Here is a 21,688-nt window from a genome sequence, read left to right as displayed (position 1 = left end):
AAGCAAGATAATCCCAAAATTGTTTAAGCAAATCCAAATGATCCCAAACTCTGTGAATCTACCCCCTCCGCCTTCTTATTATGCATAATCCTTTATTCATAGTGCTCTCCCTTGGTTCATTAATAACAGCTTAGAAAGTCCTAAAGATGTAAAGCAGTAATCAAACACCCAACATAGCTGACTACCTCTCATAAACTCCTAAAGATTCTATCTGTGATATCCAATTGACATGTCTTGGAAAAGGGCTAGAACAACCAATGGACAAGTATCCTACCCAGCCTTCCTACTGAAAAACATTCCAGATTCTCAGCATAAACTCCAGGCAATCTTTTCAGTGTCATCATCCGTAAGTCAATAATAAAGGATCTACAAGAGATGTTCTGAAGTACCAACCTCCCTCTCGTATTTTCTGAAAGGTCACATTTTAGGCAAATTAAGCTAAGCGAGATACTTATAAAACTCATTCAGGTAAAAATTCCCAATGCATTAAAAAAATGGGATTATGAGAAAGTGACATTTCTGAGTGGCTGGGAAGCTGAGATCACAGTTCTTGACCTATTTATTTCTCTTTTAAACAACTGTTACTCGATGTGATTTTTACAATTTGAAAAAGATTAGAGGAAAAACCTACAGACCACAGTAGCTCAGAAGTTACTAATATACTGATTTTAGCAACATTGCATCAATTATTTAAAAGGTGGTTTTAACCGTTATACATTTTTAGCATTTCTTTCCAAAATTAGAATTAATCTCTTGATAACAAATTGATTATTAATCTCTCTCTCCTTCTCCAAGCTCATTTACCCTTAGCTGTTGGTATTTCATTCAAAAAGAAAAAAGTAGCCTTCTTGGGTCCCACAACCTCCTACAGATTACTGTGTCCTCTCTTTCTCTCCATCAGGAAGTCTTTCTCATCTAGGCATTGTAACCTGGCTTGCACACCACTACTCAACTGATTCTGTGTCCCCGAAGTCCTCAAACTGGACTACGAATTCCTAAAGATCTTTGCTAAGCTCACCTCTACTCGCCACTGTGCATCTGACTTGGGATTCTTTCCTCTCCAAGTCTTCTCTTCCTGTGCCTTCCAAGATGCATTTCTCCTAATTTTCTACCTTGCTGATTTTTGCTGGGGGATGGAGGTAGGAGCATTTGGTTTTGTTTTGTAACAGCCCTTTTTTATATGTCTAATTGTTCACTCATATGTTGGGGTTCTCTACTTAGTTCTCTCCTTCTCACCCAATGTGTTCTCCCAGACGATCTGACTCACTTGTCTTTCTGCCTCAATGAGGAGGACTCTCAAATCTGTGTGTTTAGACCTGACTTGTCTTCTGGGCTCTGCAACCGTTTCTAACTTCTCACTGAGTGACTATACCAGGATATCCAATAGATTTTCTCAATTTTAACTCTTGTGAAAACAAATGAATTATCTTTTCCACCTGCTCATTCTGTATTCCTTATCACATTGAATGGTGACATCATCTTTTCAGTCACCCAAGCTAGGATCCTGTTATCTTCAATTACTCTTATTTTCCATCAATCACTCAAGTTCTAGCTATACCTTCTAAATGCCTTAAGAATAGATTCTCGTCTCCACTCTCTCCATCACTGCTTTAACTCTTAAGCCTTCAAGTGGGCCACTGAAAATTGTTTAATAATTACCCACTGCTGTAAAATCCAAATGACTGAATGTGGCATATAAGGTACTCACAACCTACCTACAATTTAACTTCTCTGTCACCTTTTCCATCATTTTCCCATACAGAACTTATACTGCAGCCAAAGAGATCCACATCCTAGCTCTTCATATTTTCAACCTTTTCCACATCATTTATTTTGCATGGCATGCTCTCCTTACAACATGCATCCCCTTCGTTCTTTTAGAACTCTGTCCGAATGCTCATTCCTCAGCAAAGCCTTCCTTAAGTCACCCACTTGCAAAAATCTTTTTCTTCTTATTCTCATGGTGTTTTCCAACCACGGTTTTAACTACTGGTTTTTTATCTCTGTACTTTTCTCACTCTTCTAGAGGGGTCCATAAAAGAAGTAAGCTTGGCTGGGCGCGGTGGCTCATGCCTGTAATCCCAACACTTTGGGAGGCCGAGGTAGACGGATCACGAGGTCAGGAGATCGAGACCATCCTAGCTAACATGGTGAAAACTCGTCTCTACTAAAAAAAAAAAAAAAAAAAAAAAAAAAAAAAATTAGCCAGGCATGGTGGCGGGCGCCTGTAATCCCAGCTACTTGGGAGGCTGAGGCAGGAGAATGGTGTGAACCCGGGAGGCAGAGGTTGCAGTGAGCCAAGATCACGCCACTGCACTCCAGCCTGGGTGACAGAATGAGACTCCGCCTCAAAAAAAAAAAAGAAGTAAGCTTATAGTATCTTTAGCATGTGGTCCATTATTAGTACTCAATAAATAAGTTTTTTTAAGTTTATATGTCCTAGTAAAGATACGTCTTTATACAGATAAGCCATATTAAAAGCCCTCCCCCACAAAACAAACTAATAAAAATCAAAGCTTGTGCTTGCAGCCACTTTGGAATATAAAAATGCCTGCATTTATGGCTTGTATCTGTCTGTTATTCCAAGAAACATTTATTAAAGATAAATACAACCTACCCTAGATAAGTGTGCAAAATAGTATTAATAGAAGTTCTCTTTTTCTCCATAGTGAACCATTTTGGTAAGCTTTGAACTGGTCTGCTCCTACCTTTCCTACAAATGGCGTAAGGCTTTAGGTCTTCAAGTACACTTGCCAAAAAACACCAAAGGATTTTTATATCTGTAATTTATACTTCAGTACACTTAGCATGCTGCAGTACAGATGGTCCCTGGTTTATGATGGCTCAACTTACAATTTTTCTACTTTACAATAGTGTGAAAGCGATACTCATTCAGTAGAACTCAGTAGGACACTTGCAATGCCGGACAGTGATATCAAGCTGCAGCTCCCAAGGGTAGACAACCTCTACAGTGCATTAGGCTGCCAAATGATTGTGCCCAACTGTAGACTAATGTAAGAGTTCTGAGCACATTTAAAATAGGTGAGGCTAAGCTATAACAATCGGTAGGTTAAGTGTAATAAATGCATTTTCAACTTATATTCTCAATTTAGATGGGTTTATAGGCATGTATCCCCATCATAAATTGAGGGGCATGAGTATTCAGAGTCAAGTCTTCACATGTTAAGCCTCACATTTCTGATTTTAGAACAAAAGATTTTTTTCACTACTTAAAAGAATTAAAAGCATCAAAAAACAGGCAGTTTCTTTCAAGTAGACGATCCCTCAAATCACAAGCCCCAATACGAACTTAAGTTAGTTACAGATGTTTCATGAAGTGAGTCAAAAGGGAGAATCTGTGGTCTCTCCAGCACACGCCCTGTTACCCCCAAGCAGCCGAAGAGGGCCCTCTGCTCCTCTGTGAGCAACAGCTCGCCTAAAAAAGCTGCTTATAATCTTTTTTCAGTTTTGTGAGGCTCAGAGAAGCCTATGCCCTGCTCTCATCAACTGAATCCAGGACTGGAATATTCCTTTCTCCTTCAACCATGGTCTAGCCCTCACCTTCCTCAGCATAAGTCAGCTCTCTTGTCAACTTCCCCAGTTTACCTTAATCCAATCTCTGCCTTCCAATTCCTTTGGCCTAAGATTCAGAAGTACATTTTTTATATTTTCTGTATTTTAATTATTCTTTACTAATTTCACAGTATAACCTCTTTATCTGACCCCATGCTCCCTTTAATTATGAAATTTTTGAGAAATGTGGCACTAGAACACTTCTTCTCTAACAATGTTATTATAGAGTTCACACAAGCTCTCCTACTATTTTGATATAGAAAACGAAGAAAAGTGTTATTTACATACAATACAGGAGAAAACCCTGAAAAAATATAAAAGAGCCATCGCGGGGGCAATGGCACACACCTTTAGTCCCATCTACTCAGAAGGCTGAGGTGGGAGTTAAAGACCAGCCTAGGAACCTTTTTTTTTTTTTTTTTAAAGACAGGGTCTCACTCTGTCGCCCAGGCTGGAGTACAGGGGTGTGATCTTGGCTCACTCCAACCTCCGCCTCCCAGGTTCAAGCAATTCTCCCACCTCAACCTCCTGAGTAGCTGGGATTACAGGCGTGTGCTACCATGCCCAGCTAATTTATGCATTTTTTGGTAGAGACAGGGTTTCACCATGTTAGCCAGGCTGGTCTTGAATTCCTGACCTCAAGTGATGCACCTGCCTCAGCTTCCCACAGTGCTGGGATTACAAGAGTGAACCACCGCACAACGGCCAAGAACTTGTCTTTATAAAAATTTTTAAAAATTAGCCGGGCATGGTGGCATGTGCCTGCAATCCCAGCTGTTCAGGGAAACTGAGTTGGGAAGAGCACTTGAGCACAGGAGTTTGAGGCTACAGTGAGCTATGATCACAACACTGCATTCCAGCATGGGTAACCGGCCTTCCTGTATTTTTTTTAAGTAACCTTCTTCCAGAAAAAAGAAAAGAAAGAAAACATTCTAACTTTATTTTTCCTTTTAAGAGCTCAGAATATTTTTACCTTTTGAAGTAAGAGAGGAAGATGTTATTCTTTCATTAAATAGAGCAAATGGGGCCTTTAGAGAATAAAGACATTTATTTAGGACTGGCCAATGATTGTAACTTTGCACTGAGCTCTCTTTCATTTAAAAGAAATAAGACTTGTTCATTCTTCCTCTCTCACCTGAAATAATCTCTGAAATCGAGGATTTGGGATTTTGGTGGTTGGAAACAAGTCTTCAAGGGTGTCTGTCTTCTCGTCTTTCTTTGCCAAGCTCATGGAGTCAATCAAAGCATCAACAGCATTCAACTGTGCCTCTTAAAGATAGAGAAGCAGAAAGAAAAATGATTATTTTTTATTATTCTCCATGAAAACAAATGCTTTCTATGTAGAGCTATCCACAGCAATATTGGCAGGTTATACAGTCCTGGCCCTGCCAAAGTATTCTCTAGCTATGCACGCATTTAACTCAAGTCTTGGTTTTCTTATCCATGAAAAGATCGATTTAGAGTGATTGATTAGGTTCCAGTTCTACCATTCAGTGAGCCTTTAACAATGGAGTATCAGATCAAAAGCAAGAGAGTTTGTTTCAGAGGAATACAGCCATATAAAAAACAATCCCTATATGGAGATTGGAACAAAATATTTAGTATTCATTGAGCTAATATTTTAAAAACTAGTAATTAGCTAAAGAAGAAAAACATTAAAAAGAAAAAATCTCTCTGGTAATGAAGCATAAGCATTTTAAGGACTAATATAACTTTTATCAGAGTACAGTACCTTAATAGGAAGACACCACTGGATCAGGGTGAGCTGATTCCTTCACAATCTACCAAGGCACAATAAGCTCTCTTCTCTCTCAATGCCTCCATGAAACTAATCACACCTGAGTACATGTCTTATTCTACTCCATTCAAACTCTCAAGTTCTATGAGAGCAGAAATATGACATCCTCTTTCCTTAGGTCTCTCCTAATACTAATAGAAAATAAGTGCTCCTCAATAAAAATCTACTCAGTCAACAAAAATGGCACAGCCCAAAGCAATATGGATGAAAGGCAATGCTCCCAAAGATAACTTCTGCCTAAACTACCGTGTGTAACTTTCATTTTGCTGATTTATACAGCAGTTCAGCTGCTGAACCTGAGGCACTATTTTTGGAACATCCACAGTCACCAGGCAAAAGGTGGAAGACAGTAAGCAGTTTCTAAAAAGTACATTATACTTCTATTCTGCACCTTTTCAAATATCTCTTTCGTACAGCTACAAAAATAAAAGACCATACAGATATTTATCATGAGATATTTCTTTTCTACCTGTTTATGGACTTTTCAGGGGAGGTTTCAGGCAATGGCACAGCCAACACCATCTTGAACTTGCTAATTCAAGGCCCTCCCAGCAACAGGTAGGAGGCAGTGCTTGTACATGTGAACATTCAGTGATTTTTTATCTACTACTACAAGGTAGTAGGAGGCCCGATCATCCTGGCATTGCATCCCTACATAGACATCTACTGGGAAATACACGAAATAACTTTAATGGTCCATTTTTCCAATGGAGAAAATGTAAACAAATGCTAACTCACAGAAAATAGATAACAGAAGGTATTTAATGTTTTAGATACTGAGTGATTTATGTCAACAAAATAAACTATTAACAAAGTGGGTTTTTAAAAATATTCTGGGCTGGAAGTGATGGCTCATGCCCATAATTCCAACACTTTGGGAGGCTGAGATGTGAGGACTGTTTGAGCCCAGGAGTTTAAGACCAGTCTTGACAACATAGTGAGATTCCCTCTCTACAAACAATTTTAAAAATGAGCCAGCCATAGTGGCGCGTACCTGTAGTCCCAATTACTTGAGAGGCCGAGGCGGGAGGATTGCTGGAGCCAGAACTGGCTGTGTCCCCACCCAAATCTCAACTTGAATTGTATCTCCCAGAATTCCCACATGTTGTGGGAAAGACCCGGGGGAGGTAAACAAATCAGAGGGGCTGTCTTTCTCGTGCTATTCTGATGATAGTGAATAAGTCTCTAGATTTATTCACTTCAGATCTGATGGGTTTATCAGGGGTTTCTACTTTTGCTTCTTCATTTTCTTTTGCTGCCACCATGTAAGAAGTGCCTTTCGCCTCCCGCCAAGATTCTGAGGCCTCCCCAGCCTCTTTTTCTTCCCAGTATGTCTTTATCAGCAGAGTGAAAACAAACTAATACACAGGGAGTTTGAGCTATGATCATGCCACTGCCCTCCACCCAGGTGACAGAGTGAGACCCTGTATCAAATAAGTAATTAAATTAAATATTCTACTCATTTAAGTTTTGGAATTATCAAGAAGTAGAGACAGAGTAATACTGTAACACAGTGGCAACTTCCATACAATCAGGTCCATGCCTGCCTCCACCATGATGCAGACAGACTCATTTGTAGAAGGAAGGTAAAGATACAGGCCCTAGAGAACCAACTGATTCTTGGCCTGTTGATAGCACACTACTTCCACAGGGTCTAGCCAAAATAACAGAAAGAATTGAGTTCCGAAACCCACCTCACAATTCCCTAATCCTGCACTGATAGAGACAGTATATTTAAATTTATAAACTAAAACATCTACGCATCATTTGTTGTTCTCTTTGGTATGTTTTCTACTTCTGCCCCCTATTATATTTTATTACAATTGTTTTAAATGATAGACTCTCTGAAAGACTGGACCTGTGGCTGTAAGAATCATTCTGTATAGGACCCTGACATTTGCAGCCGGATGCTCAATAAGGGCCTTTCATACCAAGCCTGAAGTAACTCCTAAAAGCCAGAAATAAGTAACAACGAGACTTGGACTGTTGGTGCAAACTACAAAAACGGGGCAAAGAGAAAAGTTAATCTTCAGCACTGTCACTTTTCATTTCAAAGCTACATCAGACTTTACATAGAACACTGAAATCACAGGTTTGATACTACTCAGATTCACTTCAGCAGGGGCAAACTCTGCTCACAACTAGAGATGGACATCCATTACCATCAAGTTTTCCCCTAGGTACATGCTCCAAGGCAAAAACTGGACAGTGTTGGATGAGTTTAGGGCAAACCTATCCCTACTAGTGGAAAAACACCAAGTAAACCACCTTCATCATTACTGTGTGTAAGTGTATGACTGGAAATCCAACTAATTGAACCCTGTAAATACCTGGCCCCAACCAATAACTAGCAGACAGGTGATTTCCCAAGAACAGTGTGTGTAGAGTAAATGAGTGATCTAAACGAAAACAAACTCACCAGTGGGAGCATATTTCTTACTGTTTTTCAAGGATGAAAACATGTATTGCCGCAAGTCTTCCATGAAAGGCAGCTGCACATACACTAAACACTAATGAGAAAGAAAAGGGGTAAATGCAGAAATGATCAAAGTAATGAAAAAATATAAAACTAATCCCAAATTCTGTGAAAGTAGCATAACAGAAAGATTTTAAACATCAGACAGCCCAATTCCGGCACATGAAAACTGAAGTGTTTTGATTTCTGCTATTGGCTGTTCACAACTGCAAACAGTATAAAGAATATAAGAGAAATGCATAAAAGACAGGCTACTAAAGGATTGCTATAAATTGCATGACCAATACAACAAATGAGAAGACTGGGGTGCAGAAGGTTGACCTGGATGTCAAGACATGTGCCTTCTCTTTCCAGTTCTGCCACAGTAAATTCTCTGAGACAGAGGAAACGGTAAGGAATTTAGAACTGTATTTTACACAAGAGAGCCCTAAATAAACTGTATCACAAGGATCACAACAAAATCACATCCTCAACCTGTATTCATAGTTCTCATTTGTAAAAATGGAGGTAATTTCTCTTTCTATTTGGTTCCAATAAGTCAAGAAGGATGAGAACCAAGAAAAGGCCATAGTGAACCTTTATGATTAGATTCTTTTAATCTAAAAAGATTTTCATAATACTTAGTAAAGAGATTCTTGTAATACTTTATAATTAAAAGATTCTTATATCATTTTTATAATGTATACTTCTTCCTCCAACTGAAAGTATGGTTCACAAAACAGTATCAGCATTTTTTGAGAGAAACGGAGAATCGGTGCCCTGCCCCAGAACTACAGAATCAGGATCTGCATTTTAACAAGACCCCCAAGTAATTACCATGAACATTAGCAGCCGAGAAACCCCGCTTAGACTAAACGAACTGAAGAAAAAAAAAAATTAAGACTTTGGGTTTTACCTCATAGTTATGCTTGATATGAGGAAAAGCCACACCGACTTGAGGATTAGCTCTTTTGTCATAAGCATATCGAACTATGGCCACCATGTCTAAATCCTCCAAAGCATGAATCAGGGAGGAAAGTGCAACTGCTGCTGCCTGGTAAGAAAGATGGATGTATTAACACATATTCAACATGTGAGAGTTTTCACAACAGAACTAAATACTTTACGACTGTTATCACTTTCTTTCCATTTTGTATTTTTTAGGTGCCCCCTTACTTTAAGGACGAACTGCACACATTTGCTTTTGATTACATTTACAGCAGCTATTCTGGGACTAACCTCATTAACTAAATCCTGTCTTACTGCTCCAACCTTCCTTCTCTAAATTTATCTTTACCCTAAAAATAAACTCATCTCAGTCCTCCTAAACAAAATCTTTTGTCTCTCCCACTCCATAAATTGCTATCAGTATCTTTCCTGTCTTTACCTCTAAATTTCATAAAATAATAGGCATGCTGTTTCCACTGCTTAGTGCATAACTATTCTTCAGTCTAGTCCAGCTACTGCCCCCACTTCCTTACTAAAATTATCCTCTGAAGTCACCCATCACCTCCTAATTGCCAACTCCTTGGTTCCTGATTTTTTTGTTTGACAGTAGCATCTCACCATTCTGCTGTTTCTATACTTTCTCCTTCCTTGGCTTCAGAAACAACATTCTCCCGATTGTTCTCTTTTCCCCAATTTGTAAATTCTACTTTAGGCCTTTCTCTCCTCCTCTCACTCTAAAACTCTACTTGGGGATTATTTCATCCAGTCCCACGAGTTGATGAATCAAAAATCTGTACATTCTTTTTTTTTTTCTGAGACAGAGTTTCACTCTTGCTGCCCAGGCTGGAGTGCAATGGTGCGATCTTGGCTCACCGCAACCTCTGCCTCCCAGGTTCAAGCGATTTTCCTGCCTCAGCCTCCCAAGTAGCTGGGATTACAGGTACCCGCCACCACACCTGGCTAATTTTTTATTTTCTGTAGAGACGGGGTTTCTCCATTTTGGTCAGGCTGGTCTCGAACTCCTGACCTCAGGTGATCTGCCTGTCTTGGCCTCCCAAAGTGCTGGGATTACAGGCATGAGCCACCGTGCCAGGCCTGTACATTCATTTTTAAAATTCTCCTAAGATCTAGACTTAGATTGCCTACTAGCCGGTGGATATTTCAAACGGCATCCTCAGTTATCTCAAACTGTTCAGTATGAACGGTTCACATTCACCACGACAAGACTAAAACCTAAACTTACTATCTTTCCCCTACAATCTCCTCCTGGATTCCCTATTTCCATTAACATCATTGCCCAATCAACCAAACTGGAAACCCCAGTCTTTGATAATGCCACCACACCATTCTCATCTTTCACTTTTTTTTTTGAGACAGAGTCTCACTCTGTCCCCCAGGCTGGAGTGCAGTGGCACTATCTCGGCTCACTGCAGCTTCTGTGTCCCGTGTTCAAGCAATTTTTGTGCCTCAGTTTCCTGAGTAGCTGGAATTACAGGTATGCACCACCATGCCCAGCTAACTCTTTGTATTTTTAGTAGAGATGACATTTTGCCATGTTGCCCAGACTGATCTCGAACTCCTGACCTTAAGTGATCCACCCACCTCGGCCTCTCAAAGTACTGGGCCTCATCCCTCACCTTTTAAGTGTTCACGAAACTCTACCAATTCTACCTCTACACTGTCTCTCAAATCCATCTCTTCCCTCACAGCCTGCTCTGTTTACAGAGCTCATCATGTCACTCCCTTCCAGTGGTTCCTCTATTCTGGCCTTACTGAGCTATCAATGATTGGAGCAGGTCTCATACTTGGCCTTTGCTCATACCATTTCCTGCTAGCTAGAATGCCCCCTTACTAATCTCTGGCTCTCCAGCTTCTAACCTTTTCTGAAGGCTTAGTAAATTGTTACCTTCTCCATTCCAGATTTACCTTAGTCAGCTCTCTCTCTCTCTCTGTAGAACTCCCCAAACACTATGTACTTTTCTCACTATCATGGTTAACCTTATCAAAGTTAAAAAACTATGACCTCTCAGCCATGCTGTTGTAAAAACAAAACAAACAACAAAAAACCTATGACCCCAAGACCTGGCCATTAGAATCCTGTACAAATTTCATAACAGAATCATTACTTTTTCAGTTCAGTTCAAAGGCTATTTTACTCAGTGCCTGTTCTTTGCCAGGCACTGTCTTGAGCCCTGTGAAAAAACAAAGATGAGTCCCTGACCTCACTTAACTAATACATTCTTTACTAGCAGAAATGAGCTATGTAGGGATGTAGCAAATACGGAACATGTATGTTCTAATAGTTAAGTCCCATAAGAAAGGGCTAAACACAATGAGAATCTGAGGAAGAGATTACTTTCAATTTGTTTGAAGTTTTTTTATTTATATGTCTTTGATAACACCAATTAGGATGTTTAAAAGAAGGAAGGGGCCAGGCATGGTGGCTCACGCCTGCAATGGGAGGCCGAGGGGGGGGAGCGCATCGCCCGAGGTCAGGAGTTCAAGACCAGCTTGGCCAACATGGTGAAACCCCGTCTCTACTAAAAATACAAAAAGTAGCCGGGCGTGGTGGCGGGCATCTATAATCCCACCTACTTGGGAGGCTGAGACAGGAGAATCACTTGAACTCGGGAGGCAGAGGTTACAGTGAGCCGTGATCACACCACTACACTCCAGCCTGGACTATAAAGAGCCAAACTCCGTATCAGAAAAAAAAAAAGGAAGGATGGGGCTGTGAATGACTGCTACATGGTAAGACAGTACTACACCTGTGTATAACTCAACTAAAGCTCCATTTCCTTCCTTTCTTTTCCCCCCTTGTTTTCTACACACAGTGCAAATCGGCACATAAAAGTATAGATTCTCAACACAAAAAATTATATGCTAATGACCAGAGAAAACTGTAAGAGGGAATTATCCAAAGAATCAGAATATTTGAGCTAAAAAACAACAGTATTGATCTAGTTTAACAACCCACATGTACATCTGACTGGGGGTGATAAAGACCTTTCTTGTAAACTTATAGAAATGGGGATCTGACCATCTTACAAGAAAACAATCCAGTGAGGACAGTGATTCTTGTTGACAAAATAATTCTTCATCTTCAACAAAAACCATTACCTGCTGTTTCCAGTTCACCCCTCTAATATGAAGCAGAGTTTAATTTCTATTCTACAGGATAATTCTCCAAATGCATGAAGAGTGCTATTATGTCTGTCATCCCTCCTACACTTGCCTACCTACACAAGTCTCTTCCAGGCAATTTTTTTTTTTAACTGGAAGTCCTCATATGACATTGTTTCCTTACTCCCTTGCTTATCTCATAAGCTCCAATTAGATATTCTCATTTTTTGACTACATCAAAAACTGACACTAGACAGTATCCCTTTGCCATTAGGAGGTAAATTTTTTTTTCTTGAGTTACCTCAAAGTGATCCTATGATATACAGAAATTAGTGTTTGTATAAGGCCAGATTCGAATTATGCAATCCACAAGGCTGCCCTTAGCTAGCAAGTCTACATAATTACCCAACATGTGTGTCTCAACACAGCTTTGTGATTCCTCACTGCATACCTAGCAAGTCTCATGAAGTGATCAGAATGTTCTTTGTGTAATGAGACAGTAAGTGGAAGTTAAAACTTCAGCAGAAGCCAGGAATGGTGGCGTACACCTATAGTCCCAGCTATCTGGGAAACAGAGGCAGGAGAGTTGCTTGAGCCCAGGAGTTCCAGGCCAGCCTGGGAAACATAGTGAGACCTTGTCTCTTAAAAAAACAAAACAAAATAAAACTTCAGCTAAGTTGTGGTTTGACAGTATATACCAGACTTCCATGATTCCCAACAGGATTTGACTCAAGAGAAATCCATGAACTAGGATTCTCAAACTTGAAGATTCATATATGCTAATATTCTGCTCTAATAATTCATTCAGAACAGCGTAGAAGCCAAACATTTTCTTCCCTTAACTGTTCTGAGATAATAATGGCATAGTCATTCACTACATCAGCAACCAGCTACCTTCCAGAAGTGAGGAGAAAAAGAGAACTATACTAGTTATACCACCACCCTACCCCCACCTCATACAAAAAATATTCTTCTACATCCAGTTTATTAATTGCAAATGTAAATACTTCAGGATCTTGGAAACCTGCTTAAGCTGCCTTAAACAGATAGTAGACTGCACACTTCCAGTTAAAATCAACATCTCCAACAAAGTTAGTTCTAACTTGGAGATCAAATAGAAAATATTTACAGAAAGAGCAGATATGAGTGCAGAATGCAGCAGTCATGGGCTGTTAGCGAGAGCAAAACCAGCCTAAAAACAAAGTATCTTGGGGAGGCAGGAAAAGAGTGCTGAGAGAGGAATAGAGAAAAGACACATTTCCTCAATGACGAAAGCAGTCTAGTGAGTCACTGAAGTGCACATCCAGGATGCTTATGACAACACAAAATGTCAACCTGACCCCAACCCTCCTTAACAATTGACTGTGAAATTCCCATACTTAAATGCAGTTGTTCAAAATGTTTTTAATACTTCCTTGGTCTCCATGTCCTCGGGTCTTGTGCCCATGCTAACACAAATTCATTTACCATATCTCCATTTTCAGTTAAAGATTAGTGGATTTTCCCACTCCTATTGCAAGAATTCATGTCATTTTAAACTATAAAGCGCCAAACAACTCGTTTTCACAGACTTACAACTCAATTCTGCAGCACTACCTCAAAGACGTGCTGCCAACTCACCTCATCATCTCTTGCTGCAAAGACCTTTAGAACTTGATTTCCCATGAAGAATCTTCTCTGAACCTACAAGAGAGGAAAAGAATTGGTTTTGATCCAAAATAAGTAACATGTATAACCATAATGCCACACATTGCTAAGAAATTCCATTCAAAATCCTCTTACTGAAAAACATCCAGATACTAATAACATCTTAAAACCTGAATTTTAATTCAATTCAACACAACAAATATCTGAGCATCTAGCATACGTCCAACATTGAGTACTATAAACACAACAGTGAACAGAATATAATCTTGCCCTTGAGGAGCTTCGATAGATAAATATGAAATTAACTGCAGTACAGTATTACAGTCCAGGTTACACGGTGCTGTAAGAGCACATAAGGAGGGCAATAAGCCTGGTCATGAGGGATTAGGGAAGGTTTCTGCAAATGGTGACACCTAAGTTGAGATTTAAAAGGACAAAGAGGAACTAAGAGAAAAGTCTGGGCACAAGCGTTCCAGAGAAAACAGTAAGAATCAAAGTCTGGAGTGCTGTAAAAGCATGGTACATTTGGAGAGTAGCTCTTGGAGTAGTACAGTGCCACTGTGTGAGGGGAAAGGTGAAAAATTAGATTAGTGAGATTAGCAAAGATCAGACGATAAAGTCTAAGAACAAAGCTAAGTGGTTTGCATTTCCTCCTAAGAGTAGCAACGAGGCACTGATGAACAGTAGAGGCCTGAATGAAGAATTAGAGGGGAAGGGCTGAAAGAGAAATTAAATCAAAAATGAGTACTGCATGTCTCTCCCCCCACCCGCTTAAATTCAATTAACTTATCTAGCACAGTATCAAGAGGGGTCAAGACAGCTCTACTAATATCAGATTAGAAAATGAGTACTGAAGAGTTCTGAAAATCATAACCACCTGCACTTATCTATCAAGATGAACTTTGTCTCATCTATGAAATCTGGAGCCTGGGGTTTATTTTTAAGAACATGCCATGTGCTGTATTGGGCAATGTTTCTCACGTATTTGTTATGCCCTCTCACCTCTAGAGTTGAGATATTATGAGCACTTTCACCATAATACCAGCTCAAGAAGACTGAGTCTCAAAGGGATGAGGATCAGGCCCATATAATTCAAATACCCCTCATCTCCACTTCCATTCCCCATTCAAAAACCATCCTATATTTTTAGTTTACTATGCTCATATAGATTTACTTAATGGCTCTGAACCTCAATTTCCTAATGTATAAAATACATACCATGGCAACATTAACCCCCAGACTACATTTCAGAAAGATTAAAAGTGAAATAAGGCCGGGCACAGTGGCTCACGCCTATAATCCCAGCACTTTGGGAGGTTGAGTTGGGCGGATCACCTGAGGTCAGGAGTTTGAGACAAGCCTGATCAACATGAAGAAACCCATCTCTATTAAAAATACAAAATTAGCCAGGCGTGGTGGCACACGCCTGTAATCCCAGCTACTTGGGAGGCTGAGGCAGGAAAATCGCTTAAACCCGGGAGGCGGAGGTTGTGGTGAGCTGACATCATGCCATTGCACTCCAGCCTGGGCAACAAGAGCAAAACTCCATCTCAAAAAAAAAATAAAATAAAATAAGTGAAATAAATATACCTTACACACAAAATGACCAATCAAAAGCACACCATTTCAAGTAACAGCTAGGAAAAAGCTCATTCATTTTGTTCACAACTGTACCTGAGAAGATTTACAAAATCCCAAAACAGAGAAGCACTTCCCCTCCGATTTATATTTCATTTGTTCCTCATCCACTTTAGAGAAAGGAACTATATCACTTCCATAGCGGAACCCTGGAGAAAAAGGGAAGAGCATCTGTTAAGCATATGGGGCCTCATTTTCTACAAGCTGAAATTAGCTCTATGCATACATTAACAATACAAGCACACGCCAGACCAAGCCTCCATCTTCTATTCCCTGGAATCAGATTACTGCCCCTTGTGATCAATGGTGAAAAAGCAGCAGCAGATACACAAACCACATATACAATATAGAGACGATTAAAATCTAATTACATTTTTAAAGCAGCATATTTTGCAATCTAGTTACCTTAATGATTACCCAGCCTAAAAGAAAAAATCTGGCAAACGTAATGTACTAGTTATCCTCCAAAGATAAACTATAGTTGACTGAAGTACAGCATGACTTGTAAACATAAGAACACATTATTCAGAAACCTAGAGACCTACAGAGAAAAATGCCAACAGGAAATTTTCAGAACAAAATGTTCTCAAAAACGCATGCTGGAGATATGCAATGCCTGACAGAAGCTAAAACTCTTGTTTGGAAATATCTAATTGATAAGTTGTATATTTTTCTATATTTAAATTTCTTTTATTTCTGGGATTTAATTGTATTTTTTTCTTTTTAATTGCATAGGATATTTACATAAATATAGGCTCTTGGCTTCTTGAAAAAAAAGAAAAAGAAAGTTCAACCCTGTTCTGTAGCCTGTATTCTATGGAAAATCACGCCCTTTCAATACACAGTATATGTTTTGTGGGAAGAAGGAGCATCAAAATCCAAGGATTCTGGCCTTGGATAAATGCAAAGGAAAAGCACATGCATCTTTACTCCAAGACACAATAAAACTTTCATATCCAGGGACAGATTCTGTGATCTAGTATTAGTCTGTTGATGACATCTATTTTATTAAAAAGAAACACATTTTTAGGCTGGGCACGGTGGCTCACACCTGTAATCCCAGCACTTTGGGAGGCCAAGGCAGGTGGATCACAAGGTCAGGAGATTGAGACCATCCTGGCTAACACAGTGAAACTCCGTCTCTACTAAAATTCCAAAAAAAATTAGCCAGACATGGTGGCATGCGCCTGTGGTCCCAGCTACTCAGGAGGCTTAGGCAGGGGAATCGCTTGAACCCCGGAGGTGGAGGTTGCAGTGAGCTGAGATCGCACCACTGCACTCCAGCTTGGGTGACAGAGCAAGACTCCATCTCAAAAAAGAAACACATTTTTATTTCCATTTATGTCTTTTTTAAAAAGCTAGTGACAAAACCAAAAATTCCAACAAAAATTAACAGGGAAATGTATGGCACATGATTAAGACTGGTACCTAAACCAAATGTTTGTCTTAACTTATCTCTGTCATCAGTCATCTTCTTACTTGAATCGTGTGAATCGTGTAACTTGTAACAAACATTCTAACTAAAACTGTTTTATATTTTCTTGTTCATTTACTTAAAGGGCATATAACTACAACTTTTGTACATTGTATACTTACAACAGACTACAACATTTAACCATATTCCTTTGCACACATGTGTATACTGGTACCTTCGCTCAAGAAAAAAAAAAAACACACACACACACACACACAAAACTGCTAGCTGATTAGGGGCTGGAAATTGGAGGATAGGCAAAGAAAGTAAGCAGGTAACCACAAAAAGGTACAGGAGAAAAGATTCACTTCTACCCTCTTTGAACCCAAGCAGTTTTTAACTCTTCCCTCTCCATTGCCCCAGCAATAAATTTCCTTTTTGCCTAAGATAACCAGGGATGCCTTCTTTGCTAAAAACCAAAAGAACTGGCATTCATCCTCGTCGCTAGGTCCTTCTCCTTCCAATCCACCCTACAACCAGTTTGAGTCATATTAATCTTCCTAAAACATAGCCCCAATGGTTCCTCAAAACCGTAAGTGGCTCCACGTTGTTTTCAAGGTTATGCATAAACTTTTAGCCTATTATCCAAAGCCCTTCACTACTCAGTCCAAATTCAGAATAGTATGCAGACACAGACTCTGAAGCAGTACAGGCCTAGATCCAAGTCCTGCTAGTTGAGAGCTCTGTGGCTTTGAATATGTGAATGAGTATCTTTCAGCCTCAGTTCCCTTATCTATAAAATGGAAATAACAAAGAATGCCTGCTTTATAAGATGGTCGTTGATGATTAAAAGAGAAAATGCAGGCTGTCCATTAGATGCTACCCGCAAGTACTAACCTGTACATGCTCAATACACCAACCCAACTGGACTACTTAGTATCTCTGAGAAGTCCCCCTACTTTCCTGGTCTTGTGCCTTTAATCATGCTATTCTTCCTACTATGAGCCAGTTATTATACCAGGATCACATGATTAACCAATGATGGAACCATGATTCTAACCCAGGTTTGATTCCAAAATTCATGTTCTATGCTACAGAACTGAACTCAATAATTAGTAGAAATTGTAGGGTATTAATTACATTCTATACATAATCCATCAGGAGAAAGGAAGGAATCATAATCACCACCACCTTTAAACAACCCCCTCCCCTCCAGCACACACAAACATACACGGTAAGATGAAATACAGTGTCACAGAGGAAAAGAATTATTTTCAAGACTTGCAAATCAAAACTATACTGGGTAGTGAATAGCCTGGCAAAATATTTATTTAAGGACTCTGGTTTCTATCTTAACCATCATCTGGTATCTTAATAATTTTAGGTCTTGAACATACAGATATCCTCAGCTAGTTTCTAAGTCCTCTGGATAAAGATGCCATCTAGACACACTATTCAATCCAAATGGGTATAATAAAGGAGTACAATTTTTTAAAAAATCCTATTTAATATGAAGCAATATAATAAATGCAAATAATTTTCAGCCCCTGGTATGATATAAAACCTGAAGTTGGCACTTACAAGAATCATCACCATGAAAGTCAAAAATAAAATTAAAAAACCTTAGTTCAGCCATATTAAACATTCTCCTAGCTAGTGAGTTTCAAACTTTAAAATAAAGCCAAGTATTATCACTTAAGACATTTAAAACTCAGAGATGGAACACCCAAGCGTAATCCTGAGAACCAACCTGCCTAAGACCCAACAAATGAGCTAAAGGACCTAGGGTCTCATTATCCTTTCAAACTGTTGTATCTCTATAACTCAAAGACGTAACTTTAAACAAATAATAATACAAACTCCAGCTGGCATCGTATCATGTTAAAGAAAATGTCTTTCAGGCAACAGTGAAAACTCTTTCTTACTGACATACCTTGAATAATATCCTCTTTTAAAACTTCAGTTTCATCATCATCATTTAAGCAATAAACTGTTTCTTTTTGAATATCTTCTTTTTTCAGGGTTTTTGCATCCACAACTGTCCAAGTCTTTTTAACTCTCTCCTGTAGAATCTTACATTCCAAAACACAAAGGGAAAACAAGGAAAGTTGGGATTCCGATTGATAGAAGATGAAAAACCTAATACACCCTTTGGCACAGACAAAAATCCAGAACAATTACTCTAGCTACATTATTTTGTCTGCTCATGCCTATTATTTTTAGTCTATTTCATAAAAAAATATACTGGATAACTTTCTCCACATTTCATTTTCTCCCAAAGGTAATCCACAAATATTTACGTTCACACTTTCTATACAAAACCTCACACTGTCCAATATTTTTATTTATTTTATTATTATTATTTTTTGAAGGCCGGGCGCAGTGGCTCAAGCCTGTAATCTCAGCACTTTGGGAGGCCGAGACAGGCGGATCACGAGGTCAGGAGATCGAGACCATCCTGGCTAACACGGTGAAACCCCGTCTCTAGCCGGGCGCGGTGGCTCACGCCTGTAATCCCAGCACTTTGGGAGGACGAGGCGGGCGGATCACAAGGTCAGGAGATCGAGACCACGGTGAAATCCCGTCTCTACTAAAAATACAAAAAATTAGCCGGGCACGGTGGCGGGCGCCTGTAGTCCCAGCTACTCAGGAGGCTGAGGCAGGAGAATGGCGTAAACCCAGGAGGCGGAGCTTGCAGTGAGCCGAGATCGCGCCACTGCACTCCAGCCTGGGTGACAGAGCGAGACTCCCTCTCAAAAAAAAAAAAAAAAACCCCGTCTCTACTAAAAAATACAAAAAACTAGCCAGGCGAGGTGGCGGGCGCCTGTAGTCCCAGCTACTCGGGAGGCTGAGGCAGGAGAATGGCGTAAACCCGGAAGGCAGAGCTTGCAGTGAGCTGAGATCCGGTCACTGCACTCCAGCCTGGGCGACAGAGCGAGACTCCGTCTCAAAAAAAAAAAAAAAAAAAAAAATTATTTTTTGAGATGGAGTCTCGCTCTGTCGCCCAGGCTGGAGTGCAGTGGCACGATCTCGGATCACTGCAAGCTCCACCTCCTGGGTTCACGCCATTCTCCTGCCTCAGCCACCGGAGTAGCTGGGACTACAGGTGCCCACCACCATGCCTGGGTAATTTTTTGTATTTTTAGTAGAGACAGGGTTTCACCGTGTTAGCCAGGATGGTCTCGACCTCCTGACCTCATGATCCGCCCACCTCGGCCTCCCAAAGTGCTGGGATTACAGGCATGAGCCAACACGCCCGGCCTATTTATTTAACTTTTATTTTTTGAGACAGAGTCTTGCTCTATCGCTCAGGTTGGAGTGCAGGTTGGTGTGATCTTGGCTCACTGCAACCTTCGCCTCCCGGGATTAAGCGATACTCATGCCTCAGAAACCCAAGTAGCTGGGACTATAGATACACATCACCACGCCTATTTTTGTATTTTTAGTAGAGACAGGGTTTTGCCATGTTGACCAGGCTGGTTTCAAACTCCTGGCCTAAAGTGATCTGCCCACCTCAACCTCTGAAAGTGCTGGGATTACAGGCATGAGTCACTGCACCCAGGCAGACTGTCTAATAAAAAGAGGACTATACATTTTATCATAGTTTTCAATAGAAAAAAAAGAAGCAATATATCTGTGTCAGAAATCAACAAAGAAATTTGAAAAGGAGGCCAAAATAAGAAAGGGGGGAGACTGTATTCACATTCTTAGGGACACTATTCTAGGCTTTGATGGAAGCTGAAATAAATAAAGAACTACCCCAAGGTTCTCAAGGATATAGCATGTATTTTGGAATTAAGCTCTTTAATACACAAAGAAAAAAACTGAATACATAAAAACATGTTTTTGTATATTTATTTTATGTCTAAAACGTTCCTATGTATTTTGAACACTTAAAGGGAAAAGGCAAGGAGGCTCATATGGAGGCACCAATCAGATTCCTACTCAAACTAGAATTTCATCAAATAATCACCAAAAGCAATTCATTTTTTAAAGTGTGCTATTGTAAATAAATGTACATATATTATAAAATGCAATTTTACAGTAACAAAACTTCTTTTACATTTCACAGATGTTATTACTATCAGATCATTCATAACTAAATTAGGTGTGACTGAAGCTCTAAAACTGAACTTAACTTTGGTGCATTATCTACATTTCTGCTACAATACTACAATAACACAGCTTAATGCATTTCACTTTCTTTCTTTTCAAAGAAAGAGAGAGGCCTAGAACTTATGATTAACAATCAATTACCAATGGAGAGAAAGTAAAAAAGGAGGGAATCAAACTCTATTATAGGCAATTTTTTAAACTTCCTCTCCTAGCCTGCCTTTTACACAAAAAGCTAAACACAGAGATTAAATGAGCAGGGAGAACAACTAGAAAAGCAGCAATTATAGTTCCGAGTAACACACACACGAATGGTCTGTTCCTTATATACACATATTTATCTGCCTGGCAACATTTCTGTTAAAAATGTGTACCTGCCACTTACCGATTTATAGGCTGCAATCCTTATAGACAAATTGGAGCCAATGGTCAGTCGGCAGGGCCAGTGAATGGAATGCCTCTCAATTTTCTTGAAGACACACAGTTTTCTCAGACTCTCACTTAAAAAAAAATATAAAATGAAAGCAACAATTTTTAAATGTTAACTTGTTCTGGATGATGCATTTGATTTTCTAGAATGAGAAGCGAGCTGTTGTTAATTATAAAGAGAGAAACAGCAGGGGATGGCAGGAAAACAACAACCACAAGTTGGGAGATAGCCAGGGCATGAATGAGTTGGCTTAGAAGGAAATAGGAGCTACATTACTAACAGGTGAAAATGAACAGCTCTATCTTCCCCTTATTCAGTATTTTCTTTCAACTCTGCCAGAGGTTCTTAACATTTTTTCAGGACCAAGGACATCTTTGAGGATGTGATGAAAGCACATTCATGAATGAGCCTGCACACAATATAAAGGGTTCACCACCAACTCCCTGAAAACCATGGACCTGAGGATAAGAACCTCTGCTCAGGCCCGGCATGGTGACTTACGCCTATAATTCCAGCACTTTGGGAGGCCAAGGCAGGCAGATCACCTGA

At 39.7% G+C, this 21,688-nt stretch overlaps 1 protein-coding gene across 1 annotated transcript in view; it reads right to left on the bottom strand.

The window, feature by feature from the left end:
- LOC105481174 (X-ray repair cross complementing 5) overlaps positions 1-21,688 on the bottom strand; it is a 99,844-nt gene that overhangs the window by 60,865 nt on the left and 17,291 nt on the right. Inside the window, exons 7-13 of the mRNA XM_011740547.2 lie at positions 21,095-21,209; positions 18,530-18,668; positions 15,219-15,331; positions 13,518-13,580; positions 8,743-8,880; positions 7,791-7,881; positions 4,709-4,842 (exon numbers count right to left, since the gene is read on the bottom strand). Of these exons, the coding sequence (XP_011738849.1) occupies positions 4,709-4,842; positions 7,791-7,881; positions 8,743-8,880; positions 13,518-13,580; positions 15,219-15,331; positions 18,530-18,668; positions 21,095-21,209 (793 nt within the window). The remainder of the gene's footprint in view (positions 1-4,708; positions 4,843-7,790; positions 7,882-8,742; positions 8,881-13,517; positions 13,581-15,218; positions 15,332-18,529; positions 18,669-21,094; positions 21,210-21,688) is intronic.

This window comes from Macaca nemestrina, chromosome 11, assembly GCF_043159975.1.
Source record: "Macaca nemestrina isolate mMacNem1 chromosome 11, mMacNem.hap1, whole genome shotgun sequence".
Classification (NCBI taxonomy): domain Eukaryota; kingdom Metazoa; phylum Chordata; class Mammalia; order Primates; family Cercopithecidae; genus Macaca; species Macaca nemestrina.
This window is presented reverse-complemented; position numbering and strand designations above follow the sequence as displayed.